Source organism: Pipra filicauda, unplaced genomic scaffold (genome assembly GCF_003945595.2).
Source record: "Pipra filicauda isolate LSUMZ 115617 unplaced genomic scaffold, ASM394559v2 scaffold33_size4404698_pilon, whole genome shotgun sequence".
Lineage (NCBI taxonomy): Eukaryota > Metazoa > Chordata > Aves > Passeriformes > Pipridae > Pipra > Pipra filicauda.
Window position 1 is genome coordinate 472,715 of NW_024104465.1, and position 14,422 is coordinate 487,136.

Genomic DNA, 14,422 nt, shown 5'->3' on the forward strand with positions numbered 1-14,422 from the left:
CTCCCTTGGCTCGGCGCCGCGCCGGGTCCCGCCTGCCCGGAGCGCGGCGCTGGGCTTTCCGCGCCGCCCGCCCGCCCGCAGCTCCGCACCGCAGCCCCATGTCCGCGCTCCCCGCCGGCGCCGACATCAAGCGGGCTCTGGAGAACAGCCCCGAGACCAACATCGAGGATGAGCTGCCCGACGAGCCGCCGCAGCCGCGGCCCAAGAACTACTTGCTCCTCAGCATCCTCTCCTGCTTCTGTCCCGCCTATCCCATCAACATCGTCGCCTTCGTCTTCGCCGTCATGGTGAGTAGAGCCCCGATGGGGGTCCAAGCTGGCTTGGCGGGGGGCTCCGCGCTGCCTTGGCCACGGCGTTCCCGGCCGGGGGGGCTGGAGGAGCCGTCCGGGAAAGGGGCATCCAGCCTCCTTTGAACCGCTTGTCCCTGGAGCCTGTGCACAGTGGGGTGAGGCAGCGAGCCTGGGAGCATCAGCAGGCACAGCCAGGGGATCCACCCGAGCTGTCCCACCAGCAGATGGAAAACGTGGAGTGAAAGGCAGTTTCAAACAAGTTTTCACTCTCAGGCTATGGTAAGGGGAAGCAGGTTTATCCCAGTTAATGGGATTTGTTACATCAAATAAGTTGCACGCTGGATTGGACACAGTGTCTGTGTGTGAAAGTGGCAACTGGAGAACAGAAATCAGATTTGGTTTCTGCTTCAGCTAATCAAATATGATAGGAGCACATTTTTTTCCAGTAAACAGGTTCTTTTATACTATTTACTAGAATATTACAACTATAAAGATTGTTGGTTGTCGGCAAAACCCCTTCTAAACTGAGTATCAAATACACTGAGAGAACAGCCTTACTCCTACAAGCTGCAATTGATATGCATATTCTTTAATAATCCAGCAATCCCATTAACTTCAGAAGGATTGTTGGAACAGAACCTCCTTCTCTCAGTGAAAAGTTGCAGAGTCAGATCCAGAGTTTTCTAGTCGTATACATGATCAGTGTTATCAGTAATACTGCAATGTATTTCTGTTGTTTAGGAGCTGAAAAAAGTTTAAAACATGTGTATTTTCATCCTTTTCTCTGACAGGCTGAAAAGGTAAGTATAGTTGTTTCTTTTTGCAATTAAGTGTAAGAATAGTTAACTATGTCTAAAATATCCTAAAGCACGCTCTTTTAAAACTAGTAAGATTGATTAGAAATCACATTGCTTAGGCTTGAAAATGACTTAAAGGAGCTATTCCAAAGCCATCTTCCCAACTATTTTGTGCAGTTAAGTATTAGCTCCCTTTTTTTTCCCCCTTCTGTGTTTGTTTTCTTTGTTGTTACCTTAACTATACAATGTGATCTTTTGGGAAGACTTGGTTCTGCTGGTACCCAGCATCCCTTCTGTCCATGGACACTGAGGGTGCTATATAAAGTAATGAGAGCTGATGATCTGGGGCTGTGAGTGTCTGTTCACTGTGACAGTGCCTTCACCAAGGCACTGGGGCTGCACAGAAGTTATCTGTCAAGGACAGAATTTGGCCTCTCAAGATTTTTGCACCCCATATGGAGAAATCTCCACCCACGGCCTAGTTGAAGTTCACGCAGGCTTTTGGAGTCAGGCATCAGTAACTGTCACCAGGGGATATGTAGAAGCCAGGGTGAGAAGAGCACTTCCTGAATGCTAAACAGTCTGTGCGGGTCTCAGCTGCCCACTCCCTTAGAGGGGGAAACAAAAACCAGACCAGTGACCTCCACTGTCTGTGAAACCCTTCTGTTTCAACAGCACCTCTAACCTGTCCTTTTCCCTAAAAATAACCCACCCAACTTCTTTTCTGATCCCCCTGCCTTTCAGAGCTGCAACCTGTAACTGCTCCATTATCCTCAGCTGCAGGTTCTGCATTTTAGCCTGTGCTGGTTTTATTTCTATTTCTGCTGGGACCTACATCCTCCCTCTCTTTTTCAGATAGAGTTGCTAAGGGTTAATACTGAGATACAAGAGCGGGTTATTTTCTTTTCCTACAGAAGGTACCTTATAGTCTGCAGAGCTTGCCTGAGATCTTGTGTCAGAGATAAAGGCCCATAGAACCAGAGTTCTCTACAAATTTCCACTTCCTAGAATGGGCCTGAAGGGAAAGTCCTATTGGCTTATAGAGGGGCATGGCTCAGCACCCTGTGTACCTGTGTCATGTCCTCCTTAACTGCTCTAAATTCAGACAGTGTTTTCACTCTAAAAGTAGAGTCTAGGCTCTAACACACCCCAAAATAAATGACAGATTTGTCTTCAGTCTCTTCTGCTGCCCCATTTACAACTCCAGCACTGGTTTCCTCACTTCTTTCTCACCTTTGGAGGCACAAACCTTACCGTTACAGATCTTACCTCCTTGACTATATTTTTAGACTAAACCTTTCTCAAGTTCTCCCTATTGCGATAACAACCTTTTCTTGTTCCTTACCTACCTGTTTCTCATGGCAGGGGTCAGAGGACAGCTGGTAGAACGGTCCCTTAATGGCATCAGTAACACACTGTATTGGCATTACAAGAGCAACCCCCTCAAACGAGTCCCTGGTCACTTGGAGGTGTGAGGATTGCTCGGCATGTTTAGCAAATGGAGTTCTGTTTTCCTCAGGGACCTGACCAGAACTCCTGGCTGTAGGATCACTGTTCTCAGTGCTCCTCTGTGGTTCCAGCCAGATGCCATCCATTCTGCTTCTTCTTGTTTCCAGCAGCTCTATTTGCATTGCTGTACCATTAGTTGGCTCGCTCTACCCCAGAGGTGCCTCGCTCAGACTTACCCTGTTCTTACATAGGTGAAAGGCATCAGGGGCAGTAGTGTGGGGGAGGTACCAAGTCAGGAGCTTATGTGACAGAAGAGACTTCTCTGGTGGCTAGGCAGGGTGTCCCTGAGCACTTTGGCTCCTTATCTGCAGCGGTGTCTTGTCCCCTATGGTGAACCCAAGGAGCGCTCGGCTGGCAGTGAACTGCCAGTTGTGTCTGTGAGCTGGCTCGTGTGGACTGGCTGGATCTGACTCATGGGATCAGAGCTAGAGGGAGACTGTGGGACAACTCTGAGAAATGAATTGGATATTTCCAATACCAGCACTGAGGTCTGACAGTTGAACATGTTTTGTTGGATTTTCTCAGTATGCCTCGTTCAGTTGTCTTTATTTCAAAGATCTGTATGTCAGACTAGCCATCTAATTCCATAGGGCCTTGGATTTGTAACAACTTACAAACAGTCTCTCAAAAGCTATTTCTCACTGATTTTTGCTCCTAACTGTCTCTTTATGTTGACACATTTTTGTTTAATCATTTACATGCTTCAAACAACATATGTGGTCAAGCTGTGACAATCTTGGCTCATCTGCCTCTGATAGTAACAAGTTCTTTTTTCTGCATTTGTTGCTGTTGGATTCAGATGCTTTGTCTGTACATGAGTTTCCTTAAGCAGAGACAATGAACGAGGGGGTGGTAGAAGTCATGGGACAGCAAAGGATGGGACTTACTTTCTGAGGGAGTCACCTCTTCTAATTGGCATCCTAACAAACCACATACAGTGTGTTGGCTTTGGTCAGGTCAGTGACTAGCAGAGTGACCAGTGTGCCTGTAGTTAGTAAGTTTATTTCCAAAGTTTATTATTTATACATCTTTTTTTTTAAGTAGCTTGTAGGTACCTGGACATCTAACACTGTGTGGGACAGCCTGTACCTACTTCAGGAATATTAAAGAACAGGGCTCAGCACCTGTTTTTAGGCATTTTTACATGGCCCTTATCTTTGAAAACTGGCAAGTTTTTCCTCTGCAACAGCCTGCAGAACCAACACCCCTTTCATGTGTCCTGCTCAGCACCTGCCTGTTTTGTTTGCCAAAAAGCAGAGATCAAGCCTGGTTCTGAATTGCTCCCCAAGTCCCCCCTCTTCTTTCTCTTTCCCTGGAAGCTTTCTTACACTGAGGAGTCACACTGAGTCAGCACATCTCACTCTTCCTTAGGACTGAACTAGAGAGTGTCTCGTTTCCAGGCACAGCCAAATAAGGTTCACACAGCCTGGCTTATAGAGCTTAGAAAATGCTGATCAGAGAACCTCAGTCTGGTCTGCCCAGACTTGTGAGAGAGGTAGAGGAGGGTTTCTGAAGTAATTCAGTGTTCTTTCTGGTTTTGCCATGATCAGTGCTCTGGGAATGTGGAACAGAAAACATATGTAAAAAGGGATTAGAAGTTTATAGCTAATTCATCAAATTTCTGTTTACATGAGGTTAAGTTACTTTATCATTGAACTGAGAATATATTTTATAAATAGATGTGTGTGAACCTGGTGAAGTCACTGAGATTACTCAAGTAAATTAACAGCTGCAGAACTGTGACTTTAATTTAGTTTATGACTTCATAGGGAGCGAGGTAGCAGAAATCTGAGAAATCAGATGGTATTAGGTTGAAAAGGGCTGAAATTTGTTTCAAAAGTTGGACAGACCACATGTCTCATACAGATGCTGTATTCTCAATATATATATATTTCCCTTGGAAATAAAACAGATATGATATTTAAGGCTTAAACAGTTAATGTTATCTATGTCTAATGTGTAAAACTGGAAGCTTGACCAGGAACCCTTTGAAGCAGATGGAAGTAAATGAAGTTCAAAAAGCTTTGTGTCAGACCCCAGCCACTCCCCCAAACCTCTTATTTGTTCATGAATGTCATATAAGTTATTTCATTTAATTTAAACCTTTTCATAAGGAAACTTTTGTCTCCTTCCTGTCTCTCCCAAATCCTATTCTGTATTGTTAATGCTGTTTTCCTCCTCTTCATCGTGGATTTGTATTAAAACACCATTATTTATTAAAGTTTGCATAGTGAATTATTTATGCAGTACCTGCAGAAATCACATGGACATTTTCCAGACTTCCCAAATACATTAGTAAAATGGCACAGAACTGCAAGCTGGTGCTGTGACATCTTGCTTACAACTCTGTCTCAGTTTTGAGACCTCATGTCTGGGGGACCGAGTTTAGGCTTTTTGCAGGACCACACTGTAAGATGCCATGCAAAGGGAGTGCTTTGATAAGTGTGGAGGACAAAGGCCAGGGGGTCAGTGATGCTTCCCTGTGTTTCCCCCTGTAGCCACAGTCACATCTAGGTTGCTGGCAGAGGCAGGAGGAGGTCAGCCTGCTCCAGACCAAGCCAAGCCATGTTTCTCCTCGTACTCCTTTTAATGACCTTCCCAATTGTACTTTAAGAAAACCTAAGAAAGCTCTTCTCCTGTAGACAGGACTGCTGGAAACAGCAGAGTAGTTTAGGGGAGAAGACTGTGCCAGCCCCCCCTTTGTAACAGGAGGCTGCACTGGTGGAGTATCAGAAGTGACACTGTCCTATTTGACTATGTGCTTGTTCCCCTCTATCATTTCCATCTCTTCCCTTTTCCCCTATTCTATCCTTTCCATCTGCTAGTCAACCTCAACAAAATTTGACAGCAGAGCAGAGGTATTAGTGATATTCTTTAGGGACATAAAATAGAGAAATGTTTAGGCATGTAGGCTTCCAGGAAGAGAAGAAATGTATCAGTGCTCTCTTTAAGGACAGGAGTGCATCAGCATCTCAGCCTTTCTTAGACACCAGAGAATAAGTACCTGCACTTATCCTTGAGCTGCAATTCTAGGAATACAGGCTTCATTGCTTTGGGACTGTCTTGGCAGGACTGATCTTACTGCAGTGCTAACACCAAGAAAGCATCTAAGCCCATTAGCTTTGTGTGCTCACTAATCGACAGAACACACAGATAATGTCCCTAATTATTTTTTTGCTTGGGAGAAATGGCTCTACAGCAATGCTTGGTATCCTCTGATGAACTTCATCCCTTTCCTGCTCGCCACAGGCTCAGATCTTTACTCGAATTAACTGTCGTCCTGTCTTTGCTACAAAAGCTGATTTATAACTGAAGCCTGTTCATTATAACGCTTGGTGATACCTTGTGAAGTCATTTTCTAAACACAATCTGAATTCTTCGGTCCACAGAACAGTTCATTTGATCAGGTCCTCATATTTCTCCTCGCACACTTCCCATTTCTGGGATACCTCCTGGAATACATATATGATACTAAAGAACATGTTATGACTAATCTGATTCCCTGAGGAAGGATGCTGGGACAGTGCAAAAGAGCACTCTGATAAAGAACTCTGGACTCGGCGTTCTGCTTTTTTTTACAATAAGTTGTAAATTCTCTGTTTCTCTTCTCCAGGCTTTAAACAGTTATAATCAAGGAGACATAGAAGGATCAAAAAGACTGGGTCGCAATGCCCTCTGGGTTTCTGTTGCATCGATTATCATTGGCCTTGTCATCATTGGCATCTATGGGATAGTTCATTTCACAACGGTAAGGAAGCGCTATGAGCAGTTCCCTGTGCATGGGCTCCAGAACAACAGACTAAAGATTGTCAAAACTATCTATTTTTATCTCTTTAGAGGTGCATGCATGTTTTCCCAAAGAACAATTTTTACGTATTTTACCATTTAGAAAATTCTGTTGTCTGTAGTTAAGCACAAATGAGCAGTGGGTTTTCTAGAAACTCTTGCAGCTCCAATAGGTTTTTCCAATTTTGGCCAGTTGCTTTTTGGTTTTTCTACTCCTCATTTTCACCATCTGCAAGACCAACTGCACAGAGATCCTTAGCTTTCAGGTAATAGAGTCCCCAGGTGCTAATTTTCAGTCTCACAATCTGGCCACTTTATCTTTCAACTTTGTAAGGAGAACACGACACTCAATTGCTCTTTTACTGTTTGACAGTAAAACAGGTGACCAACTATATCAAAAGTGACCACAAATGTAATTTTGACTTGGCTCTCTGTGGGGTAAGGCCATTCCTTCTCCTTGCTGTGTTATTGTCCTGCCTTGCTACACCTGCAGCAATAGTGACAAAGCTCAGTGAGTGAATCTCTGTAACACAAGGGTTACCCAGATGGGTTATAAGCTTACTTGAAAAAGAGGACAAATGTAATGAGGCTACTGGTACCATTTCTTAAAATTGTGCAACAAATTTTCTCCATAGTACTGTGCAGTTCCCATTAAAATAACCAATTTAAATGAATTTATTATTGGCTGTTTTGACTGTAGAGCCTTTCAATGCACTGTACAAACTTGTGCATAAACTGTAAACAGAGATCACCTCATGCACCACTGAAATGCAGACATCTCTGAGGAGTGGAATGGAGTAGCTGATTAAACATGTACAGCATTTTCAGACAAAATTTGAAGTGCACCATGTTGAACTACAGGAAAGTTAGTGGAGATGGAGTCCGGTTCTGTGGGATATTATTAGATGGTGCCACAGAATCTGAACCTTCCTGTGTATTCATTAATTTTCTATGCATTTTGCAAGCATGAGTCTCTCTGTTTCAGCTTGTGTTCAGTTTGTTCAACCCTCACAGATTTAAAACCGAGTCACTTCAGGCAGGGGGTGCCAAGTTTTGTAATTGACAGCAGCAGGAAATTCCTCTGAGCGCCTTTACCACCTTACTCATCATTTCTCAGGCAAGGAGAGCAGCTCAATATTTTTTTCAAAGTAGGAGGAGAGAAGGGCAGCACGGGGAGGTGCCTGGGAACCCTCAGCACACTGCTGGGATATTAATTTCTGTATATAGTTTTTGTAGAGGTCTCTTGGCCTTGAGTTTTGTGAGGGCTCAGGGTTTACTGGATTCACCCTGTTCTCTGGCTTCCCAGTGTCTTTACTGCTCCCCTTTTCCCTCTCACTTGTCACCCTCCAAAAAGCCTTTGCTTCTAAGGAAGTATTTGATGGCAATAACAATCTTTTGACATGAAAATAAGTTAACAGGAGGACCCAACTGGGCTTTCCACTCTCCGTGCTTACCTGAGCCCCCTTTGTTGCCTTTCTTTTGTACATTTATATTTTATACTTATTTTGGTGTGCCACTGGTGTGAATGTATTGCACACTCCATGCAGTTATGTCACATCCATTTGTACCTTGTTCATGATTATTTGCTAACAGCCATTTTACCTCTGCTGAAGTGAAGTGATTGTAAATTAATTCTATGCCAACTTTAATATATGTTTCAGTATTAGTAAGAGAGCACAAAATAGCCTTAATAGAGTAATACAACAGATTTATTTGATTACCATTAAGTAGAGATTTAATGTTTCCATGACTACACATGCATTTTCCCTGAAAGTTAATTCTGACTTCAGTGATATGTATGAAAATCTTGACCTTCCAGGATGCATTACTGTGTGTTTTATCCACATGAAATTCATCAGCTACCACAGCAGCCAGTTGCTCCTGCTGACATTCCTTTTGGTCTTCAAAGGATAACAAGTCTCATTGCAAATTACCCTTGGGAGAACCCCTTGGTATTCTCCTACCATATTCTTAGGTATCTTGCCTTAGAGCTTGTTGTTTACCATCCTACCATCCCATTTCTAATCTGTGTTAGTACTTTATCTGTTCTCCCAGAACTGCTACAGCTTCTCACAGGGGGTGTCACTCGAGTTCATAAACTCTTCATAAATTCATACATTTAAGTAGCTAATTCTGATTTATCCACAGCCCTGCTGCCAGTATCAAAGATACCAGGTGTAATGAGAACTTGAGTTCTTCCACAGCATCCCAGGTCAGAGCTTCTGGAAGGCAACAAAACTGAGGCATCCAAGTCAGGTTGGCAGGAGGGAATCTCTACTAGTTGTTACACAACTTTTCCTCTTGGTACAGGAACCTGGGTCAGGCTCAGCTGGCTCTGAAGTCTCCTTCAAAACAACTCCACATGCCTCAGCCAGGAGAAGAACATCGAGTCAGGGGTGTCAAGGGTAGGAATGATGGGAGCTGCAGAGAAAGGATGTGCAAGGAATTCCTGCTTTGAACAAACAGCAAATAACCCCAAATAACCCCAAATAACACCCCCAAATGTACCTAATAACACTGGCAGACTTGAGAAGAGGAAGACCCTTTCACTTTTCAGAAAATCCCTACCTCCAGGCATCCCTGAGCACCTTCTCTGGCTTATTCAGTCCCAGAGTAACAGTAGCACAGGAATAACAGCAGTCAACACCTACGTCAGTACGGAAGAAACAGCCTTGACTTTTCATGTTGAAGCTTTACTTGGTGCTAAGTCAACTCAGGGCTTCTCCTGCTGCCTTGGAGAGCCTCGTTTGTCTTGAACATTGGCATGTTATCTTTAGCAAACATATATTAAGATATATAGTGATACCTATATATACAATATCCTGGAACAGGGCCCACTCAACATTTGGGAACCATCTGCCTTTTGCAGTCATGACCCTGAATGCAGGGAAGGGGAAACCATCATTTGCATCACTGGAATTAACAGCTCAGCAATAAAACTTGTCTTGATCAGTGTAAACAGTGTTCCTCATTATGCTGAGGAATCTCTGAGTGCAGAGCTGTGGTGTGTGCCAAATCAGGGCTGTCCCTCATTCCACACTAGGCCAAATTTATTCTCACTCCATTCTTCATACACTTTCACCCCCTCCAGTCAGCTTCTCCTGCGCTCCTGCCTTGCCAGTCCTGAACACTGAATTACATTTCCACTGCTTGTTCAGATGTAACTGAAGCCAGTATTTGTGTCACCAGCGAGTCTGGCCCTGCATATGTGCCTTAGGCATGTTGTCCATCAAGAGCTGCAGTGAGAAAAGGGACATATTTGCCTTCCATAAGGAGGCATCACTGTGAAGTGAAACAGTGCAGAGCTGTGTGCCATAGCCTGGCTGGCCTTGGTCTGCTGCAGCATGCCTGGATAGAGAGGGAATGGCAAGATAGCTGATGACAGGTGAGACATCCTGAGTCCTGCCTCTAATTCTGATGTCCTTGTCTTAAGAAAGATGTGGTACACACACATACACGAAAGAAAGGAAAAAAGAGAAGGGCAGTTCCTTTGGCTGTTTGTGACATGTCACTGTCAGAGGTGGGATGCTGCAAAGGTGGCTGTTTGCTCCAACCCACTGCTGCTGTTCTTATGATCCTTCATGAAGCCTGTCAGTAACCTTTCCACTGACTTGGCTGCTCTTGGAGTCAGCCTTCCTGTCTCTGAGTATTTTGTTCAGTAAAAGGTAATAATTTGTCAGTCAATGGGGGCTCTCAAATCATTCACAGTCTGTGTTTTCAGAGTAGCCTTGAAATTTTTGAAGCAGATTGAAAACTCTGTTTTGTTTTGGTTTTTGATGACACAGGACACAAAGTGCCTTTGGATTTCATTTGAGTTCCACTGGCAGAGTTTAGGGAAACAAAATCCTGGGCTGGATCCTCCTTTATGTAAGTGAAGGAGACCCCAGGGATCCCAAACCCTTTTCTTAACTGGATCTCAACAGTCACGTTCTACTTCATGCTACCATAGGAATTATGGATTCTTATCCCATTCCCGGGTTTGCTACATAACCTGTGAATAGTCTGGAACAATATTCAGCTTCTCACAGGAGATTTTTAGACTCACATTTAGCCTATCTCTAGTGTCTGAGTGACACTTTACAATGCTGTTCAGGGCAGAACTAGAGTTCACATGAGTTTTGCCACCCTGTTGACCCACAAAGCTTGTTATATAAAGCCCAAGTCTTCTGTGCCCCTCTCTAGTGACTCTCTGCAAGTGGGAGTGAGTCAAGTAGAAATGCAAAGAATGAGTGAGAGGTTTTAGAGTGGAGTAAAGACTCAAGCTTTTCTGTAGAGCTCTGACTGACACAGAGCCTGTTTTGATCCAAGAAAGGGCAGCCAAAGCAGGGATGGAATGCAAGAAACTCCTGCCAGTGGACCAGCGTGGGAGACTTTTCTAACTCACATCAAGTGTTCACTGTCTTTGTTTATCTTGAACCCAGGGCCACAGGCATGGTAGAGCTATCCTCTGGTAATAACTTACGTGGGAAGGGTACTCATGTTTGAGTTCAGAATTTTATGAAAACCATTATGATATTTTAATGCTTTTGTAGAGGAGCCTGAACTTCTGACCCCTTCTTTAATCTCACTCGATCTAGAACTTGACCTAAGAAATACCACTTGTCAGCATGGCTTTGAAGGAAGACAGAGACAGCCAGGCTGTGTGGAAAGCACCAGCTTGTACTGCTTCATAACCAGAAGGGTCTTAAATCAAGCATAGGTGCAGTAATGCAGCACTGGTAATTCTGGGTAGAAGGAAAAGGAATAAGGATTTAGACTGGGCACCAGCAACAGATGTATACATACAGAGTAATGCAGTTTTCTTACTAAGTTATAAATACTCCTTCAGGAGGAAAAGGCATGCAACATTATTTTTAATGTCTCTGCTGTCCCCTTCCTGAGGCTCTCAGAAGCCTTTGCAACCAGTCACTAAGTGACTGCCTGTCTTTCAGAGACAGAATAAACTGAAGGCCAGCATGAGGACAGGAATTTACACGCCAGCCTCCAGATCCTTACATTACAATTCTGTCCTCTGTACCTTACCATAAAAAAACCCAAACCCAACTCAAGGAATACAACTTGCCTTGTGCTGCAGGGATGGACCTGCCAGTAACTGATAGAACTCGAAGTCTGAAGTCAGGGCATTCCTGTTCTTTTACCTACATTAATTCTTGGTGTCCATCCAGCCAGTGAGCTTATCCTGCTGCTTTTCTATTGGTAAGGGCTCTCACTGATTATCTCTTTATGCCTACCTCATTTTACTGGATTTGTAAAAGTATAAGAGCCTAAAGTCCTCTATCTGTCTGTCGAAGAGTTCAGTCAGGTTGGAGGCTGAGCAGTGGCAGGCACGTGCAGATGCACAGGGGCACTGTGACCACACCAGCCTCGTTTCCTTAGCAAACCACATTAGAAATCCTGGTCCAGCTGTTTCATCTGCACATGCAGGAAATGTTCCCACAATGGCTTCTGCCCACTGGAGTCTTGAGTAGCATCCAGGAGACAATCAGCAAAGGAGTTAATGCTGTCTGAAGGATATATTTATTGTGTAGAGCCTCGTGTTCTAAATCCCTCTTTAAGGAACTGCTAAGCATGGCTGCTTGATGGAGGAGATATCTCAGAGTCCGGCAGAGAGCCCACAATCCAGGGACAAGCCAGTGAGGTCTGTACATCCCTGGGTAATGTCTGAGACCTTCCCTCTACCCAGAAATGTGAGGGAACCTCTCAGCTCCTTCCTCTCCTAAAGCAGATGCACAAGAGAGGTTACCCAGTTTAAAATGTCTGTCACGTATTGCTGTTGTATTTACCAAGTTCTCTATTACTGGCAGTGTTGTTCTTGCCTGACTCTTTTATGTACCACTCCAAGAAGCACAGATGCTGTTCACCTCATGAAACTTTCAAATAAGAGCTCATTTCCTGGCAATGAAAGGTCCTAACTTGCATTGATTCAGGTAACCCAGTTTAAAAATTCAGTTCAGATTGACAGATGACCAATACCATTAGAAACTCAGCTCTTTGATTCAAACCTGTATTGAACCACTAATCTAGAGGGATGTTTGTTAAGAGAACAAGTACCACTAATGTGGCATAATGTATCCATTAGGTCTGCAGAATTAATAATTTAAACTCACAGGGCAAATCCTCTGTCTTTTCCTCCTCTAAACATACTTATTTCTGTGTCCTTGCAGTATGCTATCTGAAGACCAGGACTGCACTTGGAGGATATGAACATGTAAACCTCTGGAGGGGGAAAAAGAAGAGATGGAAACCATTCCAGACTGTTAGCTTTGACCCTACAAGTCTGCAGAGGCATGTTGCTGGTGAATGAACTGATAGTCCAGTTAGTTAATCAGCATGGCGTGACCAGGTTTTCAAAATCATTTATTTATAAGAAATCTCAGTATAAAGCAGCATTTTCTCTTTCACCCTAACGTATAATGAGATCTTGCCCTAAAAATAATCCCTTTTCTTTCTCATTTCCCTGGAATGTATGCTGGATCCATCATGTTCCCTGGCTGACCCCAGCCAGCCAAAGCCAACACATCTAGACTGTTTATAGTGCACGATGTAAGATCTGATGCACAGCCCACTGAAGTAGAAGAACTCCTGTTACCTCTGGTGGGTTTTGGATCAGACCATGAAGGATTTTTTTATTACTTTAAAATAGTCTCAACACAATTGTAACCATGGGTTAGTGATTTTATCCTGCTACGTGATTTTATAATGCCGTGGGTGTACTCTGACTCAGCAGCTGCTTTCTTCTGTCATGCTCAGCTTTTAGATCTTTATCTTGGATTTTTAACCACCTGGGACCGATTCCAATCACTTGATTATTAAGAGAGACTCTTCTTCCATAGCATCTGTATTTTTCTTAATGATTTGGTTTTGTTTTGTTGTCTTTCATTGTTGCTCTCCCTTGACTTAGCTCCAGTCCTGCATTAAAGTTGCACTGATCATATTTTCCTCTTTAAACTACATGTATGTAAAAAGTTCCTATTTTTTTAATCTGACAAAAGATGATCTTTTAAAATAGATGTTCTTCTTCATCCCTTTGTTGTTGTTCCTCTAGCAAGTCTCACAGTTTCATTGTGTTCTACTTTGTTCATGTCTTTTTTGTTTAGCTCATCCTTTCATCTTGCTACAACTACTCTATATATCACTGCAGTTAGAGATGGACAGACTTTTGCACCCTTCCCTACTTACAGTCACTCTTCCTGATCCTAAGATACCACTCAGTGAACAGCCTTAGGTTCCAGAACTGGTGGCCTCTAAATTACTGCAGTTTCTTGATACATTATGAAAATTAAGCATGGGACAACTGGTTTTATTAGCTGAAAACTGTTTCATAGAATACATTTGTTTTGTCACACAAATATTCCGTGTTAGAAGGAGTAAGTTCTGGTGAGCATTAAGACATGGCTACATCTTCAGTGGCTGTTGCTCTGTTTTCTTTATTATTATACCTTCAAGCAAGTTGTGCCAACTTATACTCCCTGTCCTTGCACAAACATCAATCTGGAGTGACTAACCAGAAACCTGGGGAGTTCTGCAGGTGCAGGTGAGAGAAGAATCATCTGACAGGAGTACAACTACCTATTAAAAAAAAAAAATCCCCCAGAAACCTTTACCTGTTAAAGTGTATGCCTGGAAGTAGCATGTATTTTCTGTGCCTTGATATTTTACTTTCAATGTGCTTTTTTGCTTTTCTTCCTGCCAAATTCTGTTTTTCATTGAAGTCAGTGAAGCATCTTCTATCCTGAATTACTGCACTATAAAACTTCAGGAGCACTGGTGAAGTCAGTTGATTTATTCAGCATTTAACTGATCGAATTTGTCCACGTGGGAATCTTGCCACTGATTTTGATGATCCCAAGAATTGGCTGTTCTGTGAACTCCTCTTTGGTTCTTGAACACTATTTCAATGGTCTGATATGTCTTGTGGGACTTTTAGTAGCTTGCGTTATTATCAGATATGATAGAAATGTCATTGACAAGTGGAATAAAATTACTTTTAATTCACGTCCATTCTGGTATGTGGGAAGTGATTTTCCTAAGCTTGGTTAC

General features: G+C 43.2%; 1 protein-coding gene across 1 annotated transcript; it reads left to right on the forward strand.

Annotated features, from left to right (window-relative positions):
- The first annotated feature begins 2 nt into the window (after nucleotides 1-2).
- TMEM233 (transmembrane protein 233) lies at nucleotides 3-14,381 on the forward strand. Its single transcript, XM_027714141.2, has 3 exons — nucleotides 3-287; nucleotides 6,210-6,344; nucleotides 12,547-14,381. The coding sequence occupies exons 1-3, from the start codon at nucleotides 99-101 to the stop codon at nucleotides 12,556-12,558; spliced, it is 336 nt and encodes a 111-aa protein (XP_027569942.1). The 5' UTR covers nucleotides 3-98; the 3' UTR covers nucleotides 12,559-14,381.
- The last annotated feature ends 41 nt before the right edge of the window (nucleotides 14,382-14,422 follow it).